Source organism: Aptenodytes patagonicus, chromosome 6 (genome assembly GCF_965638725.1).
Source record: "Aptenodytes patagonicus chromosome 6, bAptPat1.pri.cur, whole genome shotgun sequence".
In the NCBI taxonomy this organism is placed as follows: domain Eukaryota; kingdom Metazoa; phylum Chordata; class Aves; order Sphenisciformes; family Spheniscidae; genus Aptenodytes; species Aptenodytes patagonicus.
In genome coordinates, this window is record NC_134954.1 from 45,861,884 (window position 1) to 45,885,115 (window position 23,232).

At 47.1% G+C, this 23,232-nt stretch overlaps 2 protein-coding genes across 2 annotated transcripts in view; one reads left to right on the top strand and one right to left on the bottom strand.

The window, feature by feature from the left end:
* Nucleotides 1-773: 773 nt before the first annotated feature.
* Nucleotides 774-2,999, top strand: FZD5 (frizzled class receptor 5). Its single transcript, XM_076342392.1, has one exon. It carries the CDS (start codon nt 774-776, stop codon nt 2,502-2,504), a length of 1,731 nt encoding a protein of 576 aa, XP_076198507.1. The 3' UTR covers nt 2,505-2,999.
* A 6,420-nt stretch (nt 3,000-9,419) lies between these two features.
* CCNYL1 (cyclin Y like 1) overlaps nt 9,420-23,232 on the bottom strand; it is a 34,122-nt gene continuing 20,309 nt past the window's right edge. The window contains exons 6-10 of the mRNA XM_076342393.1: nt 22,922-22,973; nt 20,554-20,673; nt 18,263-18,429; nt 13,537-13,699; nt 9,420-10,654 (exon numbers count right to left, since the gene is read on the bottom strand). Coding sequence (XP_076198508.1) covers nt 10,538-10,654; nt 13,537-13,699; nt 18,263-18,429; nt 20,554-20,673; nt 22,922-22,973 — 619 coding nt within the window. The 3' untranslated portion in view covers nt 9,420-10,537. The remainder of the gene's footprint in view (nt 10,655-13,536; nt 13,700-18,262; nt 18,430-20,553; nt 20,674-22,921; nt 22,974-23,232) is intronic.

A 23,232-nucleotide genomic window follows, 5' to 3' on the forward strand; every position in this document is an offset into this window, starting at 1 on the left:
CCCCTGCACGTCTTTCCCCCCCGCCCCGTTACGGCGGGGTGAGGCCCCGGCCCCTTCCCGCGGAGAGGGGCTGAATGGCCCAAAGAGGAGGGGGCGAAGCGGCAGCAGCACCGCAGACGCCGCCTGCCTCCTCCTCCAGCCGCTGTCCCCGTCCCGCTTTGCTCTCCACGCCGACGAGGGGAAGCCGGACCGGCGCGGCGCTGGGGCGGGCGGGGGGGCCCGGGTCTCGGGAGGGGCCCGGTGGGCAAGAGGGGAAGGAGTTAGGATCCCTGCAGGAGCCGGCGGCGGATGCGGAGCGGTCAGCGGTTAGGCAGCACCGTCCCCTTCCCACTTCGCCGCTTCCCCCCGGGCCGCCGCCGCTGGCCGGGCCGGGGCCGCCGCGGGTCTCCGAGCGCCGGCGGGCGAGGGTCCGCCAGGACGCGTCCGACAGCCGGGGCCCGACGCGGCGGGGTGCCGGGGGCGGCGCACTTCGCCGTCGCGGGAGTCGGTGCCCTGGGCGGGGGCGGCCCTTGGGAGCCCCGGCGGGGGCGGGGCCAGCGGCGGGGGGCTGGGCCGTGGGCTGGGCCACGGGCGTTCCCGGGGCGGGGCTAGGGGCGGGGGGCGTGCCGCGGGGCGGGGCGCGGGCGCGGCGCGGCGCGGGGGCGCCCGCCCGCCCCAGAGCGCAGGTGGCGGCGGCGGCGGCGGCACTGGCGGTCCCGGCGGGGCCCCGCTCCCGGCGCGGCGGCGGCGGCGGGTGCCCGGGGCATGCGGCGGCGGTAGGACGCGCGGCGGCGATGGGCGGCCGGGGGCTGCCGGTGCCGCTGCTGCTGGGGCTGCCGCTGCTGCTGGGGCTGCCGGCGGCGGGGCGCGCCGCCTCCAAGGCGCTGGTGTGCCAGGAGATCACGGTGCCGATGTGCAAGGGCATCGGCTACAACCTCACCTACATGCCCAACCAGTTCAACCACGACACGCAGGACGAGGCCGGGCTGGAGGTGCACCAGTTCTGGCCGCTGGTGGAGATCCAGTGCTCCCCGGACCTGCGCTTCTTCCTCTGCAGCATGTACACCCCCATCTGCCTGCCCGACTACACCAAGCCACTGCCCCCCTGCCGCTCCGTCTGCGAGCGGGCCAAGGCCGGCTGCTCGCCCATCATGCAGCAGTACGGCTTCGCCTGGCCCGAGAGGATGAGCTGCGAGAGCCTGCCGGTGCTGGGGGACACTGAGGTGCTCTGCATGGGATACAACCGCACGGAAGCCACCACCCTGCCGCCTTTCTTCGGGAAGCCCACGCGCCCAGCCAAGGACGCGGCCAAAAACCTGACGCCGCTCGGTGGGCAGCGCCCCTCGGGGCTGGACTGCGGCCGGACTTGCAAGTGCAAAGCGCCTCTGATCCCCATCTCCAAGGAGTCCCATCCGCTGTACAACCGCATCAGGACTGGGCAGGTACCCAACTGCGCCATCCCCTGCTACCAGCCCTACTTTACCCAGGATGAGAAGACCTTCGCCACTTTCTGGATCGGCCTCTGGTCCATCCTCTGCTTCCTTTCCACCTCCACCACCGTGGCCACCTTCCTCATCGACATGGAGCGCTTCAAGTACCCCGAGCGCCCCATCATCTTCCTCTCTGCTTGCTACCTCTTTGTCTCTGTGGGCTACATCGTGCGGCTGGTGGCAGGGCATGCCAACGTGGCTTGCAACCCGGAGCACCACCACATCCACTATGAGACCACGGGCCCTGCCCTCTGCACCGTGGTTTTTCTTCTCCTCTACTTCTTCGGCATGGCCAGCTCCATCTGGTGGGTCATCCTGTCCCTCACCTGGTTCCTCGCAGCTGGCATGAAGTGGGGCAACGAGGCCATCGCTAGCTACGCGCAATACTTCCACCTGGCCGCCTGGCTCATCCCCAGCGCTAAATCCATCGCTGTACTGGCACTCAGCTCCGTGGACGGCGACCCAGTGGCTGGGGTTTGCTACGTGGGCAACCAGAGCCTGGAGAATCTGCGGGGCTTCGTGCTGGCACCGCTGGTGGTTTATCTTTTCACCGGCAGCCTCTTCCTGCTGGCCGGCTTCGTCTCGCTCTTTCGCATCCGCAGTGTGATCAAGCAGGGCGGCACCAAGACTGACAAGCTGGAGAAGCTGATGATCCGCATTGGCATCTTCACTGTGCTCTACACTGTGCCTGCCACCATCGTCATCGCCTGCTACATCTACGAGCAGCACAACCGGGAGGCGTGGGAGCGGGCGCAGAACTGCTCCTGCCCGGGGGACGCCCACCGCCCCAAGCCTGACTACGCCATCTTCATGCTCAAGTACTTCATGTGCCTTGTGGTGGGCATCACCTCTGGCGTCTGGATCTGGTCCGGCAAGACTCTGGAGTCCTGGAGGCGCTTCACAGCCCGCTGCTGCCAGGCCAGGAAGCCCGCAGGTGCCTCCGTGTACAGCGAGGCCAGCCCGGCACTGGTGGGCAGGACAGTGCTGCCCAGCATGGCCTCTTACCACAAGCAGGTCCCGCTGTCCCACGTGTGACTGGAGGCAGCCTCGGTGACCCCAGCCACAGGGAGGAAAGGGTTGCAAACCTGGGCCACAGAAGAGGGGGTGGCAGCTGGACCACCCCCGACATCCTCAGCCCCACCGTGATGGTGCTGCCCAGGACCAAGCGTGTGCGCCCACGGGGCACGGAGCAGCCGCGGCCCCAGGCAGGGCAGGAAGAGGTGCTGCCAGCAATGTGGGGGCAGAGGGACAGGAGGGCCTGGAGTCTGGCACCGCCGTGTATGCCCCATTTGGGGTCCCATGCCCTGTTTGGGGTCCTGGGGTGCTGCTGTCTGTGGGCCGGTCAGGTGGCAGGTAGCCCTCGAGCACTGATTTGTGTCCCACAACGAGCCTCTGGGCAGGTCTTGCTGGTGCCGGGGTGAAGGGGAGAGCTGCAGCAGGCAGAGCGGGTGGTGGCCCCCAAACCCGGATGATGCGCTGGCACTGGCATTGGCACCGAGCCACTCACCAGAGCCCGGGGGGGAGGGGGTGCGAGGGGGCCGGGGAGAGCTGGCAGTGGGGGCTGCCTCCCTGCCGTGCTGCACCCAGGCCCCCTGGGCAAAGCGGGACGGTGCCCGCGGGGCCCCCGGAGCCCCCGGGCACAGCTACGTGTTGTGGAGGAGAGGGCTGGGGGCCCCTGGCGTGACGCTGCCGCGGGCCCCGCTCAGGCAGCATGCTGAGCGGGAGGGAGGGAGCTGCGTGGGCCGGGGGCTTCGCGGGTGGTGGCAGTGCAGGAGGAAGGGGCTGCAGAGAGGAACTGCCACCTGGCCCTCGAGGCGGACAGGGACAGGATCCCAACTGTCTGCAGCACAGGTGGGGACCAGGCGACCCCAGAGGTCCCTTCTCCCCCAGGCAAGCGTGTGCTGGCTCTCCCCGGACAGGGGGCTTGGGACCGGGCAGGGGCTGGTGCCGGTGGGGCTCAGCTCTGGGGCACCGACTCCTGGGTTTGACCCACCGCTCTGCGATGGGCAGCCAGCTCCACTGCCTGTGGAGCAACTCGCCCCGGTGAGACGAGGGGCTGTGTGGGTGACGAGGCTGCTGTCCCAGCACAGGGTTCGCAAGGAGCCTGGGTCACCCCTGGCTCTGGCACCGAGAGCAGCCTCCTCCTGAGCTGCCATGTGCTCTGGGAAGGGGTCAATGCTGCTCCGTGCCGCTTGCCTCTGCAGCAGGGTGAGTTTCTTACGTCTCCCTCGTGCCATGCAGGTTACCTGGGGTGAGGTAGGCAGCCCCGGCACCCTGCCCACCAGCCTGCCAGCTGTGGCATGCGGCGCAGCAGCTGAGCATGGCACAACCAACCCTCTAAAAGAGTGGTTGCGCTTCTGCAGCGGGTAGTGTGTGCATGGGGGGGTGGGGGGTGTCCGAGCCAGGCGGCAGTCTGTCTCTCCTGGGGAGCAGCTGGGCTTTCCAACCAGCCAGCTTCAACACTTGCTGCTTTTTTCAAAGCTGCACCTTTGTCGGAGACAGTGCTGGGTTCGAGAGTGAGCAGTTAATTTAGGAAACTCGGCAGAATGCTTGTACTCCCTTTCCTCCAGCTTCCCAAGCCTTTTTCACTTCCCCAGGTCAGACAGCAGCAGATCACTGACAGAACCGGTGCCTGGCATTAAGTGGTGGTGACAGCTGGGTTTCGATAAGTAGAATGATTGCGGGGGGGGGGCCTGTTGTCAACTTCACTGAACGCGACGAGGATGAGGGGCTCTGGCTGCGGCATGGGATGGGGCACAGCCGGTGAGAGGTGGAGGTGGCTGCCTCTGGCTTCAGCCCGCTTGTGAAAGCACCCGATTTTTTTTTTTTTTTCCCCCCTGGCCTAAGTGGTGATCACGTATGTAACCGCCCAGCCATCACTCGAGTCCTTTTTGCTCCCCTTCAAGCATGGCACCGTGACCTGGCTGCTCGAGCACTGGAGAACAACTGCTGGCTTTGCTCCCGCGGGACTGCAAGGATCCGAGGTTGTTCTCAACACCCTTGGACCACTTCAGTCAAGAAGGTTTCCACCTCATTTTAAAACCAAAGTCTGGGAAGTGAGGGGATGCTTGAGTGGCACATGTACTGATAAAGGTACTGCCAAGGTACTGCATAAGTGTCTCTGGGGCATTCTGGCCAGAGCAGCCAGCGGTGCAGGGACTGAGGGCTCGGCAGAGACTGCTCAGCCACACATATCAGCACGCTTGCGACAGAGGGCTCGCTCCCTCCAGCGTGTTGCAGTACTTCATCGTGGTCAGAATTGCACCATGTTGTGTTACAAACTGTAAATAGTTGTATTATAGCCTGGTTTGTACATACAGAAGCCGTAGTGACCTTTGATACGGGTTTGGGACAGGTGTGTTCTTGGCAGCGGGGCAGGTCAGGCGCAGAGACGCTGTGGGTAGTCTTGTGTTGTAATCCAGGGCATTAAATGAGTCCAACCTGCTCCAATCCACGCCTCGCTGGACTCCTCTCTTTCTATAGTGCCTTTTCTAGATACAGCTAAACACACATCATGCAATACAACGAACAAAACCATGTCAAAGGTGGTGTTTTGTTTTTTGTTTTTTTCAAAGTGCAACTGACTGTGTAAAGCTTTTTTTTTTGTTTAAAAAAAAAAAAGAAATCCCAGATTAGCTACAAATCGTTGCCTATTGAAAAACACAAGAGCATTTTCAGCTTTGATCTAACGGTAGGTTAATACAATCAACTTGTGTTTGAGCCTGGCTTCTCAGCAACAAGTGGCAGGAGGGGGAAAGGAGCCTTTGCCGTGTGCCCTGTATGCTGTAGCCAATTTACATGTTGGTTTTTGCCTCTTCCGTTACTGATGCTGTTCAATGTTGTTTAAATAACTGTACTATATTTTGTGAAAAGCTGAAGAAATTTTATTCAAAGAGAAGTATCGAGATTAGTTATTTATGAGGACAAAAAAAAAAAAGTGTGTGTTGTTTTCTTTGCTTCTGCTTCTGCTGGAATATTAATTACCATAAAAAAACTTAACTGGGGGGGGTGGGGAGGCATGTGCTGGAGGGCTGTGCAGGGCTCTTATCACTAGGGATCGTGGGGGACCGGTGAGGCAACTAGACTTGGCGTGGTGCAGGAATAGCATGTTCCATGTGCACGAACCCCACACAGTGCTGCCCTCGGCATGGGGGGGGGGGGTCGCGCAAGTCATGCACTTGCGCCCTCACCGCTGGCGTGCCATGGCCCACCACGGCGCTGTGCGTCCCAGCCTGGGTGCAGCAGCCCGGCTCTGCACTGAACTGGGTTTAATCCTCAGGGGCTGCCGTGCCGGCTGGCTGTGCTGCTGGCTGGTGCCCGTGACCTCGCTGACAGCGTGCTTCCTTGGCAGGCCAAGGTCACACCTTGCTGGTAGAAGAGGGTTAACTATCAACTTTTATTGGTGTTCTGCAGTTTGCACAGTATCAGTCCCTCGCCCTGTGCTGAAATCAGGCCCTGAAGAGGTGCCCTTTGATACTTTTCAGGCCAAGCAGGATGCTGCACGCCGATTTGAGTGTCCATGTTGCCATCTGCTGTGTGCTCTCGTGTTGGGAGGAGCACTTTAGGAAGGACAGCAAGGGGTTAAGGCTGGCTCCGTGGTGACTAATAGTGCAGGACTCTGCTATCTAGTTAGGTGTGTAGGCACACACCAGGTCCCACTAGATAGGATCTCTTACCTGGAAGCAGCATTCCAGCACCCTTTGATAAACCTGACAGCCACACAGACTGACTCACCTGATTCCTCAATGCTGGGTGATCTGCCCCGTTCCCCCCCCCCCATGCTCAAGTACAGGCAAAACACGCTGTGAGGGTCTGATCCTATCTTGTGCAGGGCAAATGTTTTGAGGTGTGGTGGGGACATGCACCAGCTCAGCATGAGGTTCTCACTGAGGAGCTGCGCGCGCTTGCTGCCTGCCTCCGGAAGTAACTCCAGCACCTCGCTGGCAGCCTTGTTGTCATCCTCGCCTCCCAGGAAGCCGCCATGTCCTCAGCTCCTCAGTAAGTAGGAGTTTGGCAGAGCGGCCATCCACCGCCTACCTCGAGCCACTGTTTTGGAGGAAGGGACTGGCCTTTACTGCAGGCGGCCATTTGCAAATCACCTGCAGGACTCTGTTCCTGTGAGCAGATGCGTGGCCACATCCAGCCCAGCCTAATGCTTGTGCTGCTGTGTCGCTCCCGTGCTCTCCGTGTCCTATTTCGTCAACTTAGGCCATCCTCGAGGCAGTCACTGGCTTCCTTGGGGTTGAACAGTGCAAATGCAGCACAATTTCAGGCTGGGTGGCATGGGGAATGACAGTGTCTGACAGTACAGGGACCATGTGGCTTCTCAAAGAGGTTTTAATATCACAGAGCACAAGCCAAAGTGGTTGGTTCACCTAAAAACCGCCTTGTCCACAAAAGCAGCCTGAGACTTTTCTAATCCTATGACAAACAAGCCCATGTTCAGCCAGTTAAATGCTCTTTCCCTAGCTAGTCAGTTGGGGGTGGTGGTGTTAGTAAGTGCACTACAGTCACTTTGGCAGCACCCTGTAATTCACTGTATATTGTCAAACAACTTACTGGTGCAAGTGTAGTTTTCCCAGATAACGTTAGGGAAAGTCAGTCCTACGTAATGCTACTGCACTATTGTGCTGTGGGAAACACCAGCGCAGGACAGGGGCAGCAGCCCGCCCAGTGCTGAGCTCTGAACACACCAGCTCACCCTGCCCCACGCACGCCTGCCAACCCCCTGTGCAAGCTCTTGCCTCAATTGCTCTTCTGTCCTCTTCTGCTTGCTCAGGTTATGCTTGACGCCTATACTCTTATCCAGAAGCAATGGTCTTGACATTTATTCCATCCCTGAAGTGCCTGTCCTCCTAACTGCCAAACCCACACTGAAGTAGTTCTCATAAAATTCCCTTAGAAACAAAACACACAGTCCTCATACACAAAGGGAAAAGGCTGCTGAAGCCCAAGCGCATCACGTAGCCCACAAACACAGCCGTGACTTCCTGCCCCTGCTGACCACTAACACATGATGCTCGTGTTATTCTTGTTGGTGCTCACATTATTCTTGCTGGGCCATAACACAGCTATTGTCTCTGCAAACACCATTTACTGCCCGATGGGGAGTGCTGCCCTGGAACTGAATGCAGGCAGAGGTCACCTCAACAAAGATTAAATATTATTCAGCTGTTGGGTTAAGAGAAACAATAATCCTGTAGCTGGTTGTTCTTCCCTGGGAGTAGAGGTAGGCAACAATCCCTGTAATTCCAGTATTCTAACTACGATTGTAATTTTTCTTTTGCTTTTTTGAGAAAAGTGCTGCCAACATATAAAGAATAGTGAGTTACAGGGTATGCCCCCTCCCCCAGTTCATCTTCCAGCAGAACCACCTAAATGTAGTTCCTTCTGAAACACTATCACTGCTCATCCCTTCAAATGGGAGCTGTATGGTTTACTTTTTGTTGTTTACCCAAGAAATCCACTAGCTGTGTTTTCCAGAATCTAACTCTTTTAGGGGGACCAGAACATTAAATGGAATTGCTATTTTTCCTCTTTTAAGAAGTTGAGGTGTAGTTGAGCCCTGTTTAGTGTCTGCTGAACAGATCAAAATCCCATTGACAGTGTGCTCCGGGCTGTGCTACAGTAAAACTAAAGCCAGTTAAGGTTCGAGGCAAAATTAAGTTCGGAGCAGCAGTCTCCTGCAGGATATATTGCAGAAGCAGCTGTCAGCTTGAGTTGTCATTCACCTCCATCTCATTTGGCAAAAAAGGGAAATGACTGCCCCAAGTTTCTGCTAGCACCTCACAGCTGAACAGCTGCATTTGCAGAAGCCGTGTGCCAGCCCGCAGCAAAGTGCGTCCAGACTGATCCCGCAACGTTGAAGGCACCTGGCAGCACTAAGGAAAGAAAAGCTCATTAGCAATTAGGTCACAAGTCAATCCAAGAGTTGGTCACTTGTAGCTTCCAATTTAGCACTCCTCAAGGGAGGACTTAAAAAACATCAAATCACCTCCGGAGAGACTGGCCCTACTTAAAGGCCATTTAAGTGCAAAGAAACTGTCAGTGAGTAGTTATTTGAGCAGCCCAAGACAAATTCTAAATCCAAACGACATGTGGGAATAGCCAGGCAGCTACGCAAGACTCTGCCACGCATTCAGCTGAAGCAGGCTGGCAGGGCCCTGCCCCGCGCTGCCGACTGAGCGGCTCACGGTTGCCAGACCGCTGTTGCCGACTCCCCAGACGTTCACAAGTCACTGTGATAGAAGGAAGGCGAGGGGCTGGTACAGGGAATGGAGGGGCCTTAATGCACTCCACTGGGGTTTTTTTTCTTTCTTTTTTCATACTTGAGAGAAGCTGCACAGCACCAAATACTTGTGAGGGGGAATGAAATCAGACAGCTGTACAGAACACACAATTCACCTTTAACTTTAATTAAAATAGAGTTTATTAGCTTTTCTTTTAATACAAACATGAGAAAGGAAAACCACCTGAAGATGTAGCGTTATTTTCAAAATTGAATTGTGATCAATACCTGAAGTGCCAAGTTCCATGGATTTGGGAGCCAGGGGCTGGCGTATTTGCATACTGCAAAAGACTATATGCATCATTTTAACAGTTGAGTGCAGCCAAACTGATGACTACACTCAGACAGCCCCACTCTCAAAGGCATATGGACTTGCTATTCAGTGTAAGTTTCTGGGCCTTGGCTCGAAGAGGAAGTGCACAAAACCCGTGCCATTCGGAGGGAGATCTGCTCCTAGGACAAACCGCCTAGAATCTATTTGGATCCAAGAAGGGAAGATACTACAAAGACTTGTAACAGGAAGAGTCTAATAATACTTATCCTGTTTAGAGTTCAGTTTCAGAGCCTGAAAGTAAGCTCCAATCCAAAATCTCAGAAAGAGCAAAACCCAAGCCTCTAGAGCAGTTGCACAAGATAAAATTAACTTTGGGGGGGGGGGGGGGGGGGGAAGGGGTGTGTGTGTGTGTATAGAAAGCTTTTTGATAATTCTCAATTGAACATACTATTTTTCAATCTACCTTGTTAGGTAGTCCAGGATTCTCCAACTCATTACTGTCTCATTATGAATGTAAATCCCTCCCAGGAAACAAAAACCCAAGGAGAGCCAGATGGATGCACAATATCAGCTTTAGGAACTCCACTGTATATAGCACAAGAGATCTGCAGTAGAACTCGGAGAAGCAGTGCTGCACACACGCCATTCACCACTGGATTGCTACACTGTTTGGGATGGTGATGATGTTTCCAGACCAACTTTCTCATTCAATGCCTCAGAAAAATATACAGATTGCGTCTCTTCCAGAGCAATATAAGTATTAGAAAATGAGAGAAGCACCATAATTCACAAGAAATGCAGCATGGACCCTATACATTTTAACAATACATAAAACCGTATCTCTGCCCCCAGTCAAAACATTCAAAGTCTTTTGACAATCTCTACTGGAGTGAAGTTGTGGGTGCAGAGTTGGAATTCCTTCCTGCTGGGCAGCTTCTTGGTTATGAACAGATCACCAATAATAGCAGCTTTTAGTAGCCAAACCAGGGAAAAGCCGTCAACACGTGTCTATGCTACTGTTTTCAGCTCCAGAGTGGCTTTATACTTTAAGAGTCCCATGTTTTGTTTTGTTTTTGTTAACACTGCATCGACCTGAAATACAAATGCAGCGAGACTCTGGATGACAGGGGAGAGGAGGGAAGAACATTGTAACTATAGTCATGTGGTTAGTGTTTAAATTCTAAAATTTAAAACTACTTATTATTAAAAACCTCAAGAGTTCACAGCTATAGGCCTACATAGTAAGCAAACATCTGTGGGGGAGAGAAGGAGAGAAGGTTGTTTTTGCACCTCTGGATACATGAGAAGGAGGAGAGAGTTGATTTGACAAAGGTCTTGTCTTTTGCACCAAGTATGCTCCCCAAGCTCTGGGCTCCCTTGGCTAGTTTACCCTCCTCTCCTCCTCTTGCTGGAAGACACCATCACCGCTGGCTTGTGTGCATGGAGTGGTGGTATTCCTCCGATTCATATGGATGCTGGTTCATGGTGCTGCACCCTTCTCTCTCCTCAGGAGAGGATGGCATTAGAACGGCGGATACCAACTAAGTTATCAGCACTGAAAGATCGTCTCATAGCAGCTTTTGACAAGTCTTTGTATTTGTCTTCACACAGCCGGGAGATAGCCTAGATACCATGTTCAGATACAAAATGAAAAGTACACATTAGAAAAGTTTGAACATTTCAAGGAAGCTTTTACAAGTGTAATACCAACAGAGCAGGCACTCTGTAGCAGTGACGCTACTAGCTTTTTTACCTAGAATGAGAGTAAGGAAGAACTACTTTGGAGGGAAAAATATTAAAGGGGTCTGTCCCCATGCTAAGAAGAACCCTATCCATCAGAAAGTAAGACATAAGGAAGGTGAGTGGTTTCCATATCCAAGTATCTTCATTCTTTTAGCAGTCTCACTATCTAATGGGAAACTTGGATCCATTTCAGACTTACGAGTTTGTGGAAGTTATGTTCAAAATTGCCCCTAGTAGCTAAATCTGGTGCACACGGCAGCACAAAAATTTTATTTTAACAGTACAAAAACACACACAGCCATTTCTGTGAGAGAAAAGGTTCAAACTGAAAAGGTTTCTGCACTCCCTCGGGTTTCCCTTGGCCACTCAGTGCAAGTGAGCCTAGGAACTGAAGTTCTACTAGGACACCCGTTTTGCCTTTACCTTCTCTACACTCTCACCCCCGACATGCGCTTCCCGGGATCACTCACACGATCAGGTTCCTGAAGAGGTGCGAGAAGGGAGGGCAGCCCACTGCTCGATAGCATGGCAATAGCCATGGCACTTTAATACAGCTATTAAATATCAGCACATGTGGACAATTTAGTATTTAACTGCTTTTTCACCCATTTATTGGCTCGCCTCTGCTCTGCTTATCTAGCTAGTCAAGCAGCCTTTATTCTGGTGCAGCTATTCTAGGAACAAGCCTAATTATTTAAATCCTAGTAACACAAGACTGTCCAGAAAACACTGTGTGTCCTTCCCTGCAAGGCCTATTTCTGATTGGAGCCTTCAGGCATTATCAATTCAAATAAATAAGGATACCTGTAATAAAAGGCTGCACTGAATTTCAGTCCTGAACATTTACTTCCATTAATAATTTACCACCTATCACCAGATGAACTTTCAGAGTCCTGCGATCAGCTACAAGCCTACACCTTCCCTTTAAGGCAGCACCCATTCAGCACAGCCCAGTGTTCTGGAGTTCAAAAGGTGAAAAACACTCTGAGCATGAATAAACTTCTAAGTGTATTTTAAAATAATTATTTACATTTATTTCTGCCGACCTTCTGGAGGCATGCATTTGGCTCAAGAGTGGCATTCTTTGAGACACTGGCTGCGTGAGCTCCCGGTGCAAGACCAGACAGACTCTCCATCCTGTTTTAATGCTAGCACATCAATCATAAAGGAACCTGTGTTGACATATTTAGCCCCAGTCGCCCATATGGTGTAAATCAGTTTTCAATCCCTGGAATACTAATTCACTGCTTCATAGAGGCTCCTATCAACTGCTCACATGTTTCTAACCGAAAGGTAGAATTAAAAATTTGAGCAAATGGTTTAAATATTTATCATGTTTTAGAATTAAAACCCAAAATGTCCTATATACGTGCATTAGTAAGTGCGTTATGGCAAAGCACATACTGTACTGAAAACTACTCTGGTTTTGAATACCAAGCCCCCAAATGCTAGCAAAGAAGAAACAAAACAGGCTCACAATCTGTAAATCATCCACTTATGCCTGGGCACCGAGCAGTTCAGTAAACAGTTTCCTGTGGAATATGAACTGCCCTACAACCACGTTTACAATTAGTGACAGTGGTAGCTTAAAGTGCAAGTAACAAGGGTGAGACAAAGCAGAAGAGTTGCATTGCTTAACTTTAAATAGAGGAATTCGTAGGCATATCATACCTATCATTCCAAAGGACCAGGAGGGATCACACTTATTCCCAAAGTTCAGCCACTTCTGGGACAAAATAAAAAAAAACTGGCACTTGGCAGAATTATTGGGGGTGGACAATAGAACAATATAAGCCAAGAATACCGTAGCACACCCCTCTTTGAAAAGAGCTATGGTATCAGTGTACACGGGGCCTGCGGTAATGCCTTTGTTGAAAGGTCAACAAAACAACATGCAGAGTCATCAATTAAACCTGGACAGATGAAAGGTTGCATTGATCCAACGAGAAATTTTGCCTGGGAACCCAGGTAATTTAGATATTTGCAAAATGTCTTACATATCTCCAACAACTAGGAAGAAAGACTGACTCTGCAAAAGTTGCAAGCTTTTTTAAAATGAGCCTTCATATCAAAGAAGGCTGCGGGGACTCACAGAAGGGCAGCCTTTCCCATCGAGGAGAAAGGGCCAGTAATCTGTATTTAAACTCTGCTGGACATTCTGAAGGACTCCTAAGAAGCAGCTATTCCAAAAGTTTATCTGAAAGCAACATTTCCTTGGAAAGGTGAGGCTCTAAAAGTTGTGAAAAGAAACATATTATTTCTGCAGCTGTCTCCAGACAAATGGTTTATTAAACCATGAGAGCAGTTAAGAGTGCTCCCTCTAAATCTAAAAGCAGCTGTGCAGTGGGATGCAGTGGGAAACCTTCAGCTGGCAGTATTTAGAAAGGTCTGAGTGTGACTGTCTCTAGGTGCTTGGAATACAGACTGTGACCAGGGAAGGACAGACAATCCATTACATATGACACTAATCCTTTCAATCTTAAGTAGCCTAGCTGAGCTACGGTTCCCAAAATAACATCCATTTTATTTTGCGATCTGCTGGACTTCTGTAATCTCTGTCCCTTTCTTTCCTCAGAATACTTGCTTAGCCTAGACATGGTTTTAGAAGTGCTAACTGTAGTTATAAAGGGGTTAAATTAGCCTGTAATACACTAATCTAAAAGCTTTTTAGTTTTCTAACTGCCACTTAACATGATTAGCAACAGATGCTCTTACTACACATACAGACAGAGTCCCCTGCTCAGCCAGTCTCAGACCATTACCTCCAGTTTCTGTGCTCTCTCTTTACTGAGAGGCTCCAGCAGAAAGCTCAGGTTATTGTCATCTGCTAGGGAGCGAAGATCGAAGTAGTATTTGGCGTAAACACTGGCAGGAACATTGATATTAAACTGCAGTAGCTCCAAGAAGTGTCTTTCCATCTCGTTCCTAGGAGGCGTAAGGGACAGAAGACAAAGGAAAAAAAGATTGTTTTAGCTGGCTGAAAACACTAAAGAGACCTCAAGCTTGTTTTTAAAACCAGCAACTTTGAAATAGTCATCGAGAGCTCTGCATTATTAGTTTCGAGAGACAGGTCATTCACTAGTGCTCAAAACAAGGTGCAGCTTTTGAGTCCTGGCACCTCCGGCTCAGAGGGAAAGGTAGTGCCCTGTCGTGCACTCGCTCGGCTGACCGGGGAGGTTCATTCTTCCGAGTTCCATTAGTGCAGCTGTACAATTCATGCGCCATTCTCACTCTCGTACGGCCCCACACTATAGTGATCAGATGAAAGGAATGATGTATGCTGTTTATTAGCTCTGAAGAACTTGCAGACATTTTCACCAGGCTGATAACAGGAAGGGTGTTTATTGAAGTAGAGGCGGACTAACAAAAGGAGTAGGCAGATCACCACGGCAACAAATGGATCTATGAAGAGCTGCTGCTATTATCTCACAGAAAAAAGGCTCTTGAAGCAACATGGATTCATCTCCAATAAATAAATAAATAAGCAGCATTAGGTGGGAGAAGGAATTTTCTCCTCAATAGCATTAGGCAGGATAACAAAGTACTATGTCAAAGGGCACTGTCCAGTTTTTACTCACTCATCTATTTTCACTGGGCAAAATATTTGGAGGAAAGTGGGGAGAGAGCCATGACATGAAAAAGGCTGCTTCAGCTACTGTACCGTGGTCAGCTAAATCAGAGACGTTCTACAGAGGAAAAACAATGTTTTACAAATTAACCTAAAAGAAACTGGTGGTACCCAAACCAAGCAATTCAGTTCAACACTAACAACTCAACGATTGTTCCTACTGGTAGCAGACCTGTCTCAACAGAATTTAGCAGCTGTATGGGCCAACTGGGAATGCACCAGAAGATAAGTTGCACAAATTCAGTGCCAAGGCTGTTCTTGCTTTTTGGGAGCTTTTAAAATGAATGTTTTACCTATCAGAGGGGGGGAATAAATCAAGGAATCATCCAGGTTGTGTCCTGTATTGGATGGCAGGTCTCAATATGAATAGCAGCTTTGTGCTTGTTTCTAGCATAGTGGACTTGAGTATCATTGAACCTAGTGCCAAAATTAATTTCCTGTTCATATGGTCATAAGCCTATAGAAATGTAAATCAGATAATGTTTTGATGATCAGCTGATCAGAGCTTGATTTACCCTGTGAATAAATGCTCTTCACTGCCCCTTTTGTACTCACTATGCTAATACATTTTAATTGTGTAAAAATACAATTCTTCATTGGATTAACAAGTCTATTAACAGTGGTTTAAAACCTGGGAAAGGATAATGCCCATGTGTTTTCTGTGCCTTATTTACAAATATATGTAGCCAAAAGAACGAACAGCATGTGTCCTCTTACAAGCAATCATAGCAAGATTAGCAGCTGCACAGTTAATTTTTCAGTGATTATGGATTCATTCTCATCAAAGCAAGCAAGTTTTGACAAAGAATGACTTCCAAATACCAATTTAATTTCCTTTGATTTTTTCCCCATTAGAAATAAGTAAAACCAAACAAAAAACACACACCCCAAAAAAACAAAAGAAAAACCCCGTTCAGTAGAAGACCCACCTTTGCTTTGGTCAAATAAGAAAGGGCTTGTGATAGACAAAAATAAGATGAACACTCTACCTATGTTGAGTAGGAAGAGGCTAAGGCAAATGAACTCATCTGCCGGTCGCGAGGCCTGGATCACGTATCCCTTAACAAACTTTAACCCACTCGCAGTTTCTGAGAGAGCCACACAGCTCGCACTGCTAACAGAGTTGTGAGGTGGGGCTGCCTAACAAGTGTCTTTAAGCAGTAAGGAGAGCGTGTTTGGTGGGGACGAGGTGCACCTACACTGCCTTCAGAAGAGGTGCCTGGCTTGTACACACACACGCGCGCGCACACACACACACAGATTTGCAAATTGGGTGAACTAAACCAGATATAAACCCTTTTGCCAGTTCCAGAGTGGTGTAACTCCCATGCTTGGCTTGCAGTGGCTCAACAAGAGTATCCATCAGGTTAGTGAGATCATTCTAGGTATGTAGAGCCAAGAGGAAAATTCACAGAAAGCTCACAAACAAAACTCGCCACCAGTCCTTGTAGACAGGCCTTTACTGCACAGGAACGGCCCACCCAGGGAGCGATACCTGGTAGAGTCCTGCCAAGCAATCTTTAGCTGGGGAGCTGTTGGGGTTTTGGGTGGGGTTTTTGGCAGCATCATCAGCCATCTCCAACGTTACAATGCAACCATGCCTGAAATCCTTCGCCAGTTGTTTTCTCTCAGTAATGCTTGCATTCAGAATACCTAATACTCACCATCAAGTGACTTTTGATAGTTTAAAAAATATTGAAACAACTAAAGCTGACAATTAACTATAGTACCAACTATTAATTCAAAGTAAACTTATAAACTTAAAACTCAGTTTTGCTGAGTATTTTAAGCAGTTTTCCAAGGTCCCAATTATGGTGATGTTTTCCAACCCAGGAGCAGTGAAGTCTGCCAAGTTGCAGCAGTGCGGGGCCTGGGATGGACACCCCTGGGCCACTGTCAGAATGGGGTTGTACAGTTTCTGCCCCTACGCAAAATCAAAGGTCTAAGTCATTTCAAATGAGATGGGATTACAAAAATCCCACCTTCAACTTGGAGGAAAAAATAAGCCTAAATTCAGTCTATTTTCCTTACCACCATCACTGCTTTGAAAATGTAAGTACTGACAATTTCAGGAGACCCAGCATCGGCAATAGAGAATAAACATCCTGCTTGTTACAGATATTTTCAGTGCTATCAGTTTGATTTGTCCCAAATAGGGCTAGAAGAAGAGACATCAAAAAGAGCAAGATGTGTACTCCAGCACTCCTAGCATCACCGACCCCACTTCAGCGATCTCAGAGTTATTTGCAGCAACGCTTCAAGTATGTTCCTCAGATAGATGAGCACTCTGAGCCAGGTTGAGCAAAGATGTACATCGTATAAAATCACTAATTATGCTTTCATGAAAGCATGACTGGCACAGCCCTGCATTTGGAGACAAAGAACTCCCAGGCAAGGGGTATGTATAAAACAAGGAACTATGTTTGCTGTTGCTGTTTGCAATGTGAACTAACTTGAATAACAAAAACTGTTTTGCTGCAGATAACTCCCCCATTTTTAGAAATACCGCCCCCCACCTAAAAGGAAGAAAACTGGATATTCCTCCTCCTAAAGAATCCCAGATAAATAATTACTTACTGTATTTTAAACATTAGCTTTAGGCTGAATCCAGGGAAGAGAGCTTGGGGCAAGAACAGACTCTCTCACGTAGGTAGCCTCCCAGTGCTGTATGCAAATCTCTACCACCTCAGTCTGCTCCTCTTCTAGAACTAACTGTTACCACATAGGCCTGGACACATGCTCAATTACAGCAGTGCAATAAAACTCGAACACACATAAAACATGTCATGAAGTTTATTAAGGCCAGAAAGTCTGATATTAAGCTAGCCTTCTAACATTTCTACCACTGTGATAAGGGAAATAGGGGAACAAGCTGGCAAATAGAATTAAAACAATATGTTGACATCTCAAAGCTCTCAGAGATAGAACTTTGCAAGAAGGAATTTAACAGAAAAATCTAATGGGCCAAATCCACTCCACATAAACACACTTCCAGCCCACAGTATGAGCCTGGAGCCACAAGGATGAACATCCTCTGAAACTGCAGAAATTGTAGGGCTTAAAGCTGAGTGCACCAAGAAAAGACAGCAGATTCAAAATTTCTGAAAAACTGAAATCTACATCTGAGACAAGAACATATAGAAGAAACAGCCTTACATAAACAAGCAGTAGTAAGATTGAGGATTTTGTTCTCAGCACTGTAGGCAAGTCTAAGAACTCGCCCAAAGAGGATGAGCTGTAGCAGTAGCTGCATGTAACACATGCAAACCACAGATACCAACACAAATGACATGTGTCTGCCAGCAGCAGCGGCTAGGAATTCAGACCTTGTGATATTTAGGCCTTAGCTGGATACAAAAGCAGACACATAAGTCACAAGTTATGGCTTACCTTGCAATTTTTCAAATTCTAAAACAGAAAAGGCAGGGAACAAATTTAGTTCACTTTTTTTTTTCTTCCTAAAAAGGCTTTTGATAAGACCATAAATTCGGCACTTTAGAGTTACACCAATGCAAAAATTTAGTGGAAACAAGCAGCCAGTCCCATGGTTTATCACTGGGGGAAAGAAGGTAAAGAAAACTAACTTTGAAGTTACTCACCCAAGTCATATACACCCAAATATTAATACATATTTGTCTCGAAGTAGGGTTATCCAAAGTTTCCTAGGTTAAAAAAAGGGAATGGGGCCGGACACCAGAGATACATCATGTACATATATCATAGCACCAGAGACACATTTTTTCAGTATGATCACAAAAATTGCCATTAAAAAAAAAACAACCCCAAAAAAACCCCAAAAACCAAAAACCCCAAAACCCAAAACAAACACCACTGCAGATTAGCCAAACCTTGCAACTTACATGTCCTCAACAGTAATGTCCTTCAATATTTGGCAATAATCGACATTCCACACAGCCTGATCATCCCAGACTTTAGAAGCTAGCAGAATGGCTCCTAGGACTATCCTCTTCCAGTTACTAGGGCATATGTCAATCTCTGCATAGGTTAAAAGCCTTTCCAAATAAACCTATAAAAATAAAAAAAGACAAAAACCAAAAAAACAAACAAAAAAACCCCCAGTTTTATGTGTGTAATTAAGACCTGGAGCTGAGTTCTGAGCAGCAAACATGCCAATCCAATCTGACTATTTTATTCCGTTACCGTTAAGTGTGTCAGAATAAGTATTAGTGATTACTACTTACACTTTAGAATCCAAACTTTCAGGAGTTAGAGGTTCCATTTTTTAGTACAACACAATAACTGGACCACCAAGGTATACAATAAAGATACTGAGGAATCAGTTCTGAGCAATGAGCACTGCTGTTTCAGTGAGACACTGCTGGAGTTCTTTCCACCACAGAGTCACACAGTCACTAACGGGTTCTCATTAGGGCCCATCTGGGATAGTAAATCACTCAACATCACACTAGCCTTTCATCACGGTTAAGGTTCAGCACTTGTAGCTTAACAGGAAGTGCTAAAACCTGCACTGTGATCTGTAGTCATGGGACGAAGATGCATTAATCGCCCTCTTTCCACAATGAAAGGCGTTATAGTGCTATTTCTACTTCACCCTGTAAAGAACAGACTTCAATCCTTCACCTACAACAACGTCATCCTCTGCTTTCATCTACATCACCAACTGCTCAGACAGTGAAAGATACCCAAGTCCAAAGATGTGTCTTGGTCTTTTACTCATTCGTCCCACGTAATCTCAAATCAGCCCAAAGATGTTGAATCAGTCCCTTCCTTAAAAGTTTTCTACTATTTCACACTCCTATAATGATCCACGTACTAAGTAATATGCACTTTCAAATTTGAATATAGATTGTTTTTAATGTTCTATACCCTAAACTAAGTCCAAGGTCCTAATGAAACCTCAGATAAACTAGTGGGTGCAGGAAGCTGATGTACAGGTCTAAGGGCAGGATCAATCTTTATTACTAGGGTCTCTCCATACTTTCTTCCCATCCTTTGCTTGCAGCTTTCAAGTGGACTTAAGGTGTTCCTATAATAACAGAGCCATCTAGTGGTAAAATCCACTTTAAAAACTAACTCTATTTCTGTTTTGTAAATACTTCAGCTGGCTAGATTGCCCAGGCTTAGCTATCATCTTGTTCTGTCAAAATTGCTTGCACGTCTTTGGAAAAGCAAAAACCTCAAACTACTTTTAGAGTTTCAATAGCTCTAACTATCTGGCCTTTTTAATTACTTATTTCCTTATTAAAAAAATAAAAAAAAGAGTCCTTCAAGCTGAGTTTGCTTAATTGCCACATGGTCTTTTGGTGACAATTCTCTCCTGTTCTCCTTTCAGACTGTTTTTCAGAAAGAAGCCACAATGAAGACTGAAGTCTAGTATGCAATAAAGTGCAGTTTAAGAGATCGTCTAATGCAGCAATGACATAGGTTGTGGCTTTTTCTTTCCCTTCATATACATATATGTATATGCACACATATATATGTGTGTGTATAAATAATCAGTATCATGGTCAAGTTTTTATATCCATCTTGCTTTCTGAAATCAAACAACAAGCTGTAATGAGATTATTTTCTTACTATTGTTCTTAAGTTCCAAGTACCTCCACGTCACCTGGGAAAAAAAGTTGTAGCCTCTTTGGTTTAATAAAAAAAAAAGTTTAATAGAAAGGTGGCAATGATTGAAGGACATAATAATGAGAAAGTTCATCCCCTGGAGTTCCTACAGTATTGATCCTCGACTCCTTAGGGGGTGTTACTTGCACTGTTCTGGTTAATATGAATCCAAAACTCCCATTTTCCCCTCCACACAATTGAAATAAAAGATGTCTGTGTCTGATCTTTTTATACCCCACTGTTTACCGTGTCCCACTGTTCTGCCTTTCTCAAGCTTCTTCAGCAAGTTATATATTATGAAACAAACAGCGTGTGATTGGACAAGTAATTAAGTGTTACATATTCATATACAGAAAAGGTAAGTTCCTTTTTAGTTAACCACTTCTGTGACTACTTAGAAATCTTCTCTAAGGAGCTCGCTTGTACAGTGTCTTCAGTATTAACTAGGTTTCACGAGATACTGTAACTATTTAAATGTCAGTTCAGCCCAGTTCACTCACTGGGGGGGGGGGGGGAAGTCTTCAAAAACCTCAAGTTTCAGTAATCAGGCATCTCTTACCAGTGTCACTATTGCACATTCAGCCGTCAGCTGTGCAGCACTGAAAAGTGTCCGAACAAACCGGTAGATGTGCTTGTGATCAGGGTCATGCTTGTAGTAGTCATCTGGAACCTCTTCCCGCTGAAAGAAAGTTCTCCGAATTACTGAAAATCTGTCTTAATACTGACTTTAAAGAACAGCCACACATGGCTGTTTCTTCTCACCGAGCAGAAGTGTATACAACCCTTCCCTGTCACAGAGACAGAACAAAATCATATACTGAAAGCAGCAAGCAGCCTTGCAATATTATGAATATTCCAAACAAAACACAATAGCTTTAGCCGATACCTTTGTTTTGAACACTTTTTTGATCTGTAATGCTAACAGGAAAGAGCATGAACTACCATCATTATTACAGGTGCTAACTATTGTCCATGGAACATTTTACAGACTAAAAGAGATTAAAAAAAAAGTTTCTCCCTGCAAGAAAATCACAGATACATATACTCCAGGGAAGCACTGGCTCTTCAAAAGGCAAAATTAAGAGACTTCACAAGATTCCCCTTCCAGCCGAGGAAGAGCTGAAGAACATGTCAATAATACTGTCACATGTAGAACTGGAAGGTAACTTACACTGTCTTCATAGGACTCATTCTTGAGAGATTCCAGAAAGACAAAGCTAATGAACAGCTAGATTTAACTTTGACACGATGCTAAACTGTTTCTAAATACAGAGGAGAATAAAAGCTTAGAAATAATCAGTCTGTAAGAGCAATCCTAAAATGAGCGTTTGAGAATTCTGACCCTGTACATGAGCAGGATCCCCCTTGCATAATTCCTGCACTACGAGCGGTACAAAAGCACATCTGGAAGTACATTTTTGCTGACTGGAGCTGAGGAGGAAAGGACTGTAACTTGTAACTAAGCCCTGTGACGCTGATAACTTGAAGTTTGTTTCTTCTGCTATTAGGGTCAATAGAGCCTGGATTTGGACTCCTTGTGACTGAATCTTTAGAGGACAAGGTGTTCAAAGATTTCTTCCAGCTAATTAACCTTTTTAAAGGAACTGTAGGTACCCAGCCAAAACCCCATTGCTATAGAAACTACAAGCCATTTGTATCTTTCCCCTCAGAAGAATGACATACAGCCATTGCTATATTTCTGTCTGTATACTACAGTAAGATAGAAGAGACCTTTAAGTGTTTCCTAAAGGACACAATGATTTTCCTCTATTCATACTCATTAAATAGGAGGTAGGCTATATGACAGGATCAAAAGATACCAGGTTGCTAAATAAAGAAAAGAAATTGTGTGATGAAGTGGAGTTCATCTTACATAAATAATTTTCAATGTGAAAAAACAGATCCAGGCAGTTAAAACAGTTTTGGACCAGACTTTTCTCTTGAAGTGCCACAGTCCATACAAGAAATCTTCTATATGGCTCTTCTCCTGAAGTTCATTATTTTTATTGAGTAAAGAGTTGTATTTATTCAAGTGTACAATTCCTAGCACAATGGGTCATGTTTAGGGATGAAACTAACAAACTTAAAATATTTAATTGTTTATTAAAAACTGTTTATTAACAAGCCAAATCTGTGAGATAGATTAAGCTGCATTCACTCAGGTATGTCCCAGAGCAAACTGAATTTTTAAAGCCACTAGAGCTTTGCTAAATTCATTTCAAATTAAAAACAGAGGAAGTGGTTCTATAGGACAGTCATTAAGCTAGTAGTGCTCAAACTGGACATAAAAAGCACACGCTCCACTCTTGAGCTTGCCTGTACTATGAGGTTTTGCATCTTAAAGACTCTAAAAAGCTGTACCACGACCAGTCACATTAAAATCACATGCTGAATGCTCCTAGCTGTTACTGCAAACAGCATTAAGCCTATTTGCTTTAAAATTTTGCCTTTCAGGTTTTTTGAAGACCAAACTCACTGTCTCCTACTTTGTGTGCTGCTTCACATATTATGTTCTCCTGTTTGCAGCCATTCAAAAGGTTAGGCACATATCTACTAACCACGTCTTCCTAAATAACTAGGAAAAGCCTTTAATTAAAGTAGTGTTAAAGAGGGGAAGAAAGGAGTCAGACAAGAAAGTTCGGATACAAAATATGCAAGATCAGCACGTGCTTGCTTTATTTATATTCAAAGCATAGAAAACCAAACATACTTTGCAACATTTAGAAAGGCTGGGTTCTGTTCATGATCTAGCCAGTATCAAAAGTCCAGAGGACACTGTCTGCACTGTATTTTATAAAGATACAGTTTAAGATCAATTTGCTTGTGACCTGGTGCTAAGACATTTTTATGACTTATACAATATAAATCAAGATGTTAAAAAATATGTATATTGATACACATTCAGAGGATCAAAAAGTTACACTTACTGTGAGAGGATGAGATTTTTCATCAAAAATATCCAACGATCTGTCAGAATCTCTACAAAGTAAAAAACTCTGTTTTAGCAACAAGAATAAATTGGTAATGCTATGCTCCACTAAAAAAGTGTTATTCATTAAAGAGGATAAAGGGACGTATTTTATAGTTCAGCTTTCCCTAGAATATGGTATGAAGTTATATTGTATTTTTGCAAAGTATTTAATGATGAGATCTTACAACTGAGTATTTTAAGAAGCTAAACAATTAATAGCTATCCATGTTCTTATATTATGCTTAGTACAGTTCTCCCTTAAAATGG